This window comes from Kogia breviceps, chromosome 19 (genome assembly GCF_026419965.1).
Source record: "Kogia breviceps isolate mKogBre1 chromosome 19, mKogBre1 haplotype 1, whole genome shotgun sequence".
Lineage (NCBI taxonomy): Eukaryota > Metazoa > Chordata > Mammalia > Artiodactyla > Physeteridae > Kogia > Kogia breviceps.
Window position 1 is genome coordinate 43,522,224 of NC_081328.1, and position 11,303 is coordinate 43,533,526.

Sequence of the window (11,303 nt, forward strand, 5' to 3'; positions counted from 1 at the left end):
GTCAAGAAATCCCCATATTTGCCTCCCTCCTGCTCCTTGCAGAAAGGCTGTCACATTTCCCCATGGGTGGGATCCCCCCTCCTCTGTTTGGATTGCTTATGGGGAATGTATGAGCAACATGGCTGCCCCTTTTGGAAATAAACTGTGGTCTCAAAATTGCCTTGGCTGAAATATACTGGGAGTCACAAGGCCTGTTTTCTAGATGCAGCACCTCCCTTAAGACACTACATGACTTTGGGCCTTGGCTTCCCCTTCTGCACACTGTGGATGATAATAATGTACCTCCACTGTAGGAGTTGTGAGAATTAAAGACAAGGTAACAGTATAAAAAAGAAAAGAAGGACTTCCCTGGTGGTCTAGTGGTTAAGACTGTGCTCCCACTGCAGGGGCGAGGGTTCAATCCCTGGTCGGGGAACTAAGATCCCGCATGTTGTGCAGGTGGCCAGGGAGTTGGGGGTGGGTGTGGAGAAAGAAAAGAAAAATTGCCTTGGCTGATTTCATTGCTCTGTTAGTTCATGGCATAACATCCCTAAATTTGTACTCTGAGCAGCATCAGTTTCTGCCAGGGCTTAGAAAACTTGGACAAACAGACTCTTTCCTCCATGGGCTGTCTGAGATCATTTGAAAGGCATGGTTCAGGTACCTCCTTATCTCAGAATTGGTAGCCTCTACCCTGTGAGTGAGGTGTTGCAAGTGGAAATCCAGCATAATTCTCTGCCTGTTTTTAGAGCAGTTTGGTTTCTGGCCTCTGCCCTCGAGTTAGGTGGGGAAGCCAGACTACCAAGAGCCTCAGGTTAGCCTTCCCACCCGAGATCTTGTCAGTGGTTCTGGAGAGAGTATGGATTGATGCCTCCAACAAGAGATTGGAGCACCAAGTGCTCTCAGTGGCGAATTACTGAAAATAGCATCTCTACAAACCGCATGATCCTTATATTCTGATCGACTGACTTCCTGAAGAAGAATGAAGGAGTCAATTTCTTGAAGGACATTGAAAATAGTAGTTTAAAACTCCTTAAAGACTCTTTCAAAGAGCAACCCTACCCACCATTCTTTAACTTTTCTCTTAAGTATTTTTCTTCCTTCTTGGGGTCCTTGGATTAGGGGGAGGAGCTGCCTGGCTCAGGAAGTTTCCTTGAACCTCAGCACTTTCTTAGGCCTTCCGTCTCCTCCAGGATGTTCAAAGAGCCAAACCACCTCTCCACCACCAAGCAGATGCTTGGTCTGAACTGGCCCCAAGTCCGCTCCTCTCAGCCTGCAGGTCCTGGCTCTGCAGTTAAAGGTCATGTTTCTGTGCTCTAGGCTCCCAGAACCCCGGCCGAAGCTCGCCTCCCCCTGGCTACGTGCCTGAGCGGCAGCAGCGGATTGCCCGACAGGGGTCCTACACCAGCATCAACAGCGAGGGGGAGTTCATCCCAGAGACCAGCGAGCAGTGCGTGAGTATAGTCTGGGGATGGGAGTTTTGGGGCTGGGGTGTGTCTTGGGACGTGTCAGACCAACCTTAGCAGGGGGAGTTCTCAGTGGGCATGGTGTGGAGGTGAGGGACTTGAGTCCTGTCCAGTAGCTTTTTTGTAAACCAGGCCTGCCCAAACATGAATTTTTCCTTTTTAGGGACCAAATATCAATTCCTACCAAAGACAGAATCTAAGCTACCTAGCCTCCTTGGTGTTGGATGTGCATTTGACGGATTTTTCCTCTTCCATGGTCCTCTCACTGGTCTCCCTGCAGAATACCACTCCGCTGTTTGTATAATTCCTTACAACGACCTGTCATTTCAGCAGAGTTTTAACATGTGACCAGTCCTAAAACAGACAGATTTTGTTTTTCATTTCAACCAGATTTTAGTTTTGCTATTTCTTAATGAAAGGTAACGAATATACCAGTCCAAAGCAGGACTGGCTCCTTTGGGTGGACTTTTATGATAGTAGACAGCTGTATTAGTTATCTATTGCTAAATAAAACAACCACAAACTTAGCAGCTTAAAACAGGAGACATTTATTATTTTACAGTTTCCTTGGGTCCGGAATCCAGGCATGACTTAACTGGGTTCTCCACTCAGGGTCACACAAGGCTGCACTCAAGTGTCAGCCAGGCTGCATTTCTTTCTGAAGCTTGGGTTTCCCTTCCAGGTTCACATGGTTGTTGGCAGAATTCAGTTTCTTGTGGTTGTAGCACTGTGGTCCCTGTTTTCTTGCTGGCTGTCGGCCAGGGGCCATTCTGAGCTCCTAGAAGCCACTTGCAGTTCCTTGCCATGTGGCCCTCTCAAAATATGGTAGCTTCTTCAAGGCCAGCAGAAGAATCTCTTGCTCTAGTCTGCAAAGATGAAGTCTCGGGCTTCCCTGGTGGCGCAGTGGTTAAGAATCCGCCTGCCAATGCAGAGGACTCGGGTTTGAGCCCTGGTCCAGGAAGATCCCACATGCCGCGGAGCAACTAAGCCCGTGAGCCACAGCTACTGAGCCTGTGCTCTAGAGCCCAGGAGCCACAACTACTGAGCCCGTGTGCCACAACTACTGAAGCCCACATGCCTAGAACCCGTGCTCCGCAGCAGGAGAAGCCACCGCAGTGAGAAGCCCGCACACTGCAACAAAAGGGTAGCCCCCGCTCACTGCAACTAGAGAAAGCCCACACGCAGCAACGAAAATCCAATGCAGCCAAAAATAAATAAATAAAATAAATATTAAAAACAAAGATGAAGTCTCATATAATGCAACACAGTTATGGGAATGAATATCCCATCCTCTTTGCTGTAGTCTATTGACTAGAAGCAAATTACGAGTTCTACCTATACTCAAGGGGCGAGGGTTATGCAAGCCTTTGACTTACTGGGGTGGGGTGGAGTGGGGACATCCTAGTGTGCGTCTACCACAATGGCTTACACATTTTAATGGCTAGCTTTTATAACTTGTGGCCCATTTGATGAAAATGGCACTTTGGCTTAGTGAATTCAGCAAGAATGAGATCTCTGGCTTCATTCTGAAGTTTTTTCAATGAGCTTGCTTTGATTGCAAGAAAAAGATCTGTCTTATAAACTTTTGGGATTTGATCTTGAAAGGAGAAATTTCTTAAGGGTAAAAGCATCCAGTAGAAGGCCAACACCATCACATGGGAGATTTTACCAAAAAAACCTGATTCTTGTAAGTTCTCTTTCCTAAAACTGATTCTTACAACTTTTCTTTCCCCTCAATAGCTAATCGCTGTATAGCATTGTTCAAACTATATAGGCTATGAGAAGCATTTTTACACCGCCTCTTCTCTCTTCTACAGTCCTGCCTTCCAGATAAATTTATGTTTAGAACAGTGACCTAGAGTGCTTTTAGCTGCAGAGTCCCTTCTTGGATATCTTTTTTTTTTTTTTTTTTTTTTTTTTTTTTTTGCTGTATGCGGGCCTCTCACTGCTGTGGCCTCTCCCGTTGCGGAGCACAGGCTCCGGACGCGCAGGCCCAGCGGCCATGGCTCACGGGCTTAGTTGCTCCGCGGCATGTGGGATCTTCCCGGACCAGGGCACGAACCCGTGACCCCTGCATCGGCAGGCGGATTCTCAACCACTGCGCCACCAGGGAAGCCCCCTTCTTGGATATCTTACTGACCATCCTTTTCATTTTCTCTAACCAGAGTGCTTCCAGACATCAGCTGTACTAGGGGTGACTTTGCTAATGAGTTTGATTGCCTTTGCTTTCTATCCCTCCCCATGGTCCTATATCCTGGTCCTTTTACTTCATTACCTGCCTGGCCCTGGAAGGCATGGGAGTATTAGACTTGTAGTGAGGATAGACTTTTAGAAAGAGGCCAAGGAAGGTGGCAGCAGGAGAATGCCTAGGTCCTTCCCCAGTGCCCGCCTCTTTAGCTAAAGAGAATTGCTGCTGCTAATGGGCCATTCAAGATAAATCCACTTAACAGAGACCAAAACAGCATAGTATATAGTGAAAGAGTATCCAACTGGGACTTTCTTGAAAAATGAAACTAAGATAACTTTATTTTGTTTTTTTTCTTTAATCAGATTTGAGTAATAGTTGCATCTATTTGCTAATTTTTAGAGTGAACAAAGCATGATTCAGGCTAATTTTTTTGGCTTAATTCTTCTAACAAAAATTTTACTAGCACAACATAACTTCCTTCACTTCCTCTTTGACTTATGCAGCACTGTCCTAAAGAGGCTCCTTTTTTTTTTTTTTTTTTTTTAAACAGAAGCCTTCATGGGGTTTGGTGTGTTTTCCAAAGGCCTCTCTTGAACCTTTGGTATTCTTCCTCCTTCATCACATCTGTCATGTTGTTACACTTGCTTATTCTCTCTTCTTCTGTTATCTGATCTAACTTTGCCAAATATGCATTTTATGGTTTGGGAGCAGTTCTTTTCCTGTGTTGGTTTTATCCTCTTGGGGAAATCCTATATCCTTAGCAAGATTTGGAGGATTTTACTTTGCAATCAATTTGCCTTGATTGGCAGTTAAAAAAAATCATATATGATAATATATGAGTGACAATATGGGTGAGATGGACTCCAGCATTAAATGGGAAGAGATAATTCGAGATGGAAACCAATTTTATGAAAGTTGTTCATGAATTTTCATGGTTCTGATGCTCTGCTTCCCTATGTAATGTTTAACTTTGGATCTCAGATAATAAATTCTTTGATAGTGAATACCCCACATAGGCAAAATGAAGGGGAGATTAGTTGGAGAAAAAGCTCATCTGAAGGCTTTTTGTTACTGCATTTGACCAAGGGCCAGAGAAACATTTTAACTTCCATAGATACTTACTGGATCTGCATGAGAACCAGGAACTGGGAAATTTTTGTTCTGTGTCAGCTGTGTACTAACTAGTTTCATGACTTCAGACAATTCTCCTAACCTTTCTAGGCCTGCAGTGGCTTGTCTGTGAAATGAGGGTAATAAAATTCTGAATTGTAAATTACAAATTGTGGAGTGTAAACAGAAGCATCATGGTCCCACCCAAATGCACTGGAAGCCTCTGCAGGGTAAGACCCTCTCCAGCACCAGGCTCCAGCATTCACAAGCCAAGAAAATGTCAACAAGAGAAGCAGCGTCTCTGCTTTGCTCTCCTGGCAGAGCTCCTTGGGATGCCAGCCAGGCATTTTTCTCACTCCTGGAAACTTGCCTTTCAGACTGCGGGGGAGAATGGTACCTTCCTAACCATTCTTCCCACTGCCCTGGCGGAGAAAGGGCACTTTCATATTTTGGAAAAGAAAAAGGACCATTTGCTGGCCTTGGCTGGGTCACCTGGCTGGGATTGGGGCAGGGGTTTTATTGTATGACTTGCCTTGCAGATGCTGGATCCCCTGAGCAGTGCTGAAAATTCCTTGTCAGGAAGCTGCCAATCCTTGGACAGGTCCACAGACAGGTATGAGACTGTGGCTGGTTTGGGGGTTAGTGCATAGGCATTTTTGGAACTGATGAGCTGAGGAAATCGAGTCAGCTAGTGTGTGTATCCCTGAACTACACACTGGTCTGCAGGCCCATGGTTAAAACATCATGCTTCTGGGAAAGATACCTCTCGCTAGCATTCCTAGCCCTCCTTAATTTTCCAAACAGGGAGAATGTTATGTTTGTATAATTAGATGAATGTAGTAGGTTATAATAGCAGCTCACATGTATTAAATGCTTGCTCTGTTGTTCCAAGCACTTTACATGTTTTGACTTCCCACATAATACATGCTGCCCTTGTACCCTTAGCCTCATTGCTGAGATCTGGACGACCTTCAGTGCTTGGGGGACAAAACTGAATTATCACCTTTGGGTTTACTTTCTTTTTTTTCCTCCAAGTCTTTCTGGTGGAATAAGAAACTGGGATATAACAACCAGAAAACAAGATATTCAGACTGCCTAGCTTATCACACTGCATGCTTGGTGTGTAATCTTGTTCTTACACTTTGGGAGGGAACAAGTGTCATCCTTTACACACCACATGGTTCTGTGGAGCTGGTTTGCCCGTCAGCGGGGGTGTTTGGAGGTGGCTTTGGCATTGATGTAGCCAGTCTCTCTCCTTGACCTTATTATGCCCAAGAGCACATTTTGACCACGTCCGGCGGGGCTTAGGACTGTGGTCAGAGGCTAAGGAACAGTTCTGGGGATTTTCTTTCCTTTGTGTAACTGATTAATTGCTCACATGGGTAATCACCTTGTGACCATGCTGGATCTGCACCGTGTCTCTCCTAACAGACCTGTGAGCTGCTGAGCGTGGTCTCCCCTCTAGGTATCATAGAACAGTCACAGTTGCTTGTTGGCATCCAATCCGCAGCCTTATTTTAGGCTTGCTTTCCAACCAAAAGAGTAAGAAGGCACAGGTGAAAGTGCCAGAGTTGCTGCTGCAAACTGAGAGCTCTGCCAGGACAGGAACTGACTCTGGCTTTGAACTCTTTTCTAAGCTTTGTGGCCACGCTGGTGGGGGAGGGGAGCTGTGGGACAGGACCACAGAACATCTAGCAGTTGGGAAGTAGGGGACAGCCCCTGCATCACTGCCTTGAGAGTTTCTGACCCATGATGTTTTCAGAAGGCACTCACATGAAGGAAAGAACTGTTCAGGTGGTTGCTGGGAAAGATAACTCACTTGATTCTTGAATTTTTCCTCTGTCCCTCCAATGCTTTGTTTTCTTCTCCTTGGGAGTCAGACTCAGTGACCTGGACTTTACTTCCTTGAGGGCCAGCATAACCTAAGGTCAGAGCTTTCATCTTCCCTTCATGGGATCTGGAGCCATATAGACCCAGCTCCACCAAATATTAGTTAAATAGTTTTGGACAAGCCCTTTAACCTCTCTATTCCTGTTTTCCACGTCTCTAAAATGGGACGGTGGTGATTAGTCTGAAAGGAAGATGCTGTTGCTATCTTTATTACTGCGCTGGACAAGGGACTTTGTGCAGCTCTTCCCCTGTCACCAAGGTGGGAGGAAAGGGTAAGATAAAGCACTGTGCAGCCAAGGTGGAGGTCGGTAGCTCTGGAGGGCTTCATTAAGAGAAGAGAAAGTAGTAGGCTGAGAAAAGGGCTGTTTCTCTCCAACTCTGCTTCCTACCATGAAATGACATGTGTGGGAAGGAGCTAGGAGAAGCCGTCTGTGTGAGTATCCTGCCTTCTGCCCCGTTGAGCTGCTTTGGAGGTACCCTGAAGTCTACTTTGTGATTCATTTTGTTTTTCTAGCCCATCCTTCCGGAAATCGCGAATGTCCCGAGCCCAGAGCTTCCCAGACAACAGACAGGAATTCTCGGGTGAGTTCTCCAGAGCTTGGGTGAGCACTGCGGGGTGTCCGGGTGGGGCTGCAGGCAGTCCAATTTTGATGGCTGAGTTGGGAAGAGAAGCCGGGGCTGTATTTTAATTCTCCTCAGGCTTGCTGCTCTGAGGTCTCAGGTGACCTAGAGGCTTAAATGGATCACTAACATTGGCCTGTCGAGAGAAGCCAGTGATTCCTCTCTCCTACTCAGATCGGGAAACTCAGCTCTATGACAAAGGGGTCAAAGGTGGAACCTACCCCCGGCGCTACCACGTGTCCGTGCACCACAAGGACTACAATGATGGTGAGTGCGCCTCCACCCTGCCCCCTGCTGGCCACCTCAGAAGGGACGTGGTTAAAGCTCCTCCAGGAAAAGCGGGTGGCCCAGGCACTCCAGGCCCCATGTTTCCTTTATTCCTGAGGAACTGTGCCCAGGCTTGAGGCAGTAGAGTCAGGGTTTAAAAAAAAAAAAAAGAGGGAGGCTGGTATTTGTAGACTGATGCTGCCTCTGGGAACTCTGTCCTTTGTCTGAGTGCACAACGTGCTCCAGGGCGCCAGCTCTCCAACGCCCCCTTCTGCCTCATGCAGCAAACGGAATGGAGCTTCCTCAGAGGTTTAGGATTAGGATGCCAAGGAAAACAGATCAGCCGTGGATTGGCCCTGCGAGTGATGTGTAGGACATAGAGGCCAGCCCTATGCTTTCGCTTTGGCTAGGTTTCCCTAAACCATCTGGCTGCTTGATAATTCCTGCGTTTGTCCTGATTCCCAGGATGCTTGAGACATTAGCCATTCTGGCACGAGTCAGGTGGGAGGGCAGATAGGTTCTGGAGAGCTCACCCGACTGGAGCTGCTGTTATGGCCCGGTTTGCACATTCAGTCTGTGGCCAGGGGTCTGACTTGCTCTATTCTGGCCCCTGCAACCCTTCAGGCAGAAGAACATTTCCCCGAATACGGCGTCATCAAGGCAACCTGTTCACCCTGGTGCCTTCCAGCCGCTCCCTGAGCACAAATGGCGAGAACATGGGTCTGGCGGTGCAGTACCTGGACCCCCGAGGGCGCCTGCGGAGTGCGGACAGTGAGAACGCCCTCTCTGTGCAGGAGAGGAACGTGCCAACCAAGTGTGAGGAGTGGGCCCTGGCCAGGTGGAGGCTGCCCAGGGGATGCTCAGACCAGCTGCAGGGCAGGAGGCCAGCGGGTCCACTGGGGCTGTTTGGCTCAGCAGTTGGAAGCTCTGGCCCATCCGCACCCAGTGGAAGAGCCCGAGGGTGGGCAGCAGATCCCCTGGACCTTAGTCCTCACTCCACTGTTGTGTGACAAACCACTTCTCTCTGGCCTTTAGTTTTTCCATGTTTAAACTGAAGAGCAGTCTCCTTAATCCTTAATCTCCATAATGACATAATGAGATATTTGGGGGCCTTGGAAGTATGAAGGTATTTAATCAATTCAGATGAACATTTAACCACTATTTTAGCCAATCCTCTGCTTCTCAGGCCTTGGGACTTAAGGTCTGATTGACCAGGGCACTGAGCCTGTTCCAGGTGGGCGTGGAGATGCTATGCTGAGAGATGTGATGATGCCGGGTGAGGGGGCAGCTCGGGCCTCTGTAGGATGAGTCAGGATATTGGGAACTAAGTGCACACACTCTAATGCTCTTTCCTCCTGTTCTCCTGTAGCTCCCAGTGCCCCCATCAATTGGCGCCGGGGGAAGCTCCTGGGCCAGGGTGCCTTTGGCAGGGTCTATTTGTGCTATGATGTGGACACAGGACGAGAACTTGCTTCCAAGCAGGTCCAGTTTGACCCAGACAGTCCTGAGACAAGCAAGGTACTGCCTTCCCCATGGTCTGACTTCCAGTTCTTCCCTCTCAAGAAAATACCTGTCTCGTTGCACAAATTGCTCGAGATGCTACAGGTTGCTTCTCCCATCATTCTTCCTCTCAAGATCCATTGCTGTTGACCCTGGCCCAGGGGAGAGATTGGGTATGAGGAACTGAGTTGGTGCCAAAGTACCAAGCAACCCAAACTGGGAGGTGATGGCCAGTGCTACAAAGGGCAGTACCTGCCCCACCCTCACCAAACAGATGCCTCTCTTTCGCAGCTCTCAGACCAGGAAGGAGCCTGTCTTTGGAGCTTAGCTTTGGATGTGACCTTCATTCCAGTTTCAGTGGACAAATACAGCAGTTATCTAAACTGCTTAGTTGCACCCACAAACCCGTCTCCCACCCCACTGTCTGCTGTCTTCCAGCATGGGAGTGCCACCATCCCAAGGCTTAGCCAGCATTGTGGACAAGGGCCAAACAGTTGAGAGAGTCCCCCCTTTTCTCCAGCTGAAGTTCCCAAGGCAGACAGACTCCTCTGTGGCCACTGACTAGGGCAAGCTGAGCTGATCCTAGGCAGGTAGAACCAGGGCCCTGAAAGCCTAGGTGACCACTGGGCCTCTCCCCTAGGAGGTGAGTGCACTGGAGTGTGAGATCCAGTTGCTGAAGAACTTGCAGCATGAGCGCATAGTGCAGTACTATGGCTGCCTGCGGGACCGTGCCGAGAAGACTCTGACCATCTTCATGGAGTACATGCCGGGGGTATGTGCCCCTGATGCATGTGGGACACACAAGAGAGGACCTCCCCTGGGGCTGGGGGCTGTGGAGGAGGGGTCCCTTTGACATGGGTCTGATTACCTGAGACTCCAGAGGCTCATGGGGGAAGGTGAGGCAGTGGCAGGACTTGGAGTCAGCAGGCCCTGCCTCTGGCTGCAGTGATGGTGTGGGATGAGAAGTGTCCCAGGCTACCCTAACCTGAGGCTTACAGGGCAGCTGCACTGTCCAGTAAGTACTGTCTTTACCTGGAGTAGACAGACCTCCCGTCTGGATTTGCATCATCCGTTGCTTGAGGAAAGGACTGCTGTCTCAGACTTTTCTCCAAGCTGCCTGACAGCCCCTAGCAAAGTGCCTGGCACATCACAAATGGGGATCAGAAGAATCACTCCTTTGCCGAATGCTGGGGGCTGGTAGTAGCCTTGCCCCTTCCCACCACCTTCCTGCAGTGACTCCCTCTGACTCCTGTGGCTTTAGGGCTCAGTGAAAGACCAGTTGAAGGCCTACGGAGCTCTGACAGAGAGTGTGACCCGAAAATACACCCGGCAGATCCTGGAGGGCATGTCCTACCTGCACAGTAACATGATTGTACACCGGGACATCAAGGGTGAGCAGGGGCAGGCTGTGTGGTCCCCGTGACCTAGTTACTTGGGAACTTTTGACCTGGTCATTTTGAACTTTCTGAAAAGTGGAACCCTAATTGCTTCCTTGGGGGGTTGGCATGAAGATCAGTTAAGCAATTTGGGAAAATACTGTGAAGTGCTCTGCAGATGTTGGCCATGGTGATGACGGTTTGGTGCTGTAGGGCTGAGGCTTCCCATCACTAGCCTGTTTGTTCTGTGCAGTTCATGTCTAATTCATGGTAGCCCCCCATCCTCCCCAGCAGCCCTTTGACCTGGGAGGGAGAGACAGAGGGAGGATGGTGGAAAGTGCCCAGGGATCCAGGGTTGCAGCCTCTGCCCTTTCATGCCTTAGGAGCCAACATCCTCCGAGACTCTGCTGGGAATGTGAAGCTGGGGGACTTTGGGGCCAGCAAGCGCCTGCAGACCATCTGCATGTCAGGCACGGGCATGCGCTCAGTCACTGGCACACCCTACTGGATGAGCCCTGAGGTGATCAGCGGTGAGGGCTACGGAAGGAAGGCAGACGTGTGGTGAGCACTGGGGATGTGCTGGGACCCCATCTCCCTGTCTGGGCTGTAGTGGCTCCAACTTAGAAATGAGGCTTGGGGGCTTTGCAGTGTGGCAGGTGGGAGTGAGAACACACCCCTGGCCAGCAAGGCCAGGTTGCAGGCTCCATGTGGGCAGAGGTGATAGTGCCTGCAGCAGTACATACAGCAGATGCACTGTGCTTTAACTCTGAATAGCAACTGTTTTGTTATCACTGAGAACTTAGGCCATGGAAAACATCCCTGATGTTTGCTAAATCCCTGAAAGAACTAGGATCCAATCTGGGGGCCTGTATGTGTCTCTAAACAGTAGCAGGCTTCCGCTCCCTC

The 11,303-nt window shown here is 49.1% G+C and overlaps 1 protein-coding gene across 3 annotated transcripts in view; it reads left to right on the plus strand.

Moving 5' to 3' along the window:
* Positions 1-11,303, plus strand: part of MAP3K3 (mitogen-activated protein kinase kinase kinase 3) — a 74,132-nt gene that overhangs the window by 59,248 nt on the left and 3,581 nt on the right. For all 3 annotated transcript variants that reach the window (XM_067022042.1, XM_059046919.2, XM_059046920.2), the window contains 9 exons: positions 1,300-1,433; positions 5,283-5,356; positions 7,148-7,215; positions 7,429-7,521; positions 8,146-8,337; positions 8,891-9,039; positions 9,662-9,793; positions 10,283-10,412; positions 10,781-10,958. In XM_067022042.1, the coding sequence (XP_066878143.1) occupies positions 1,300-1,433; positions 5,283-5,356; positions 7,148-7,215; positions 7,429-7,521; positions 8,146-8,337; positions 8,891-9,039; positions 9,662-9,793; positions 10,283-10,412; positions 10,781-10,958 (1,150 nt within the window). The remainder of the gene's footprint in view (positions 1-1,299; positions 1,434-5,282; positions 5,357-7,147; positions 7,216-7,428; positions 7,522-8,145; positions 8,338-8,890; positions 9,040-9,661; positions 9,794-10,282; positions 10,413-10,780; positions 10,959-11,303) is intronic.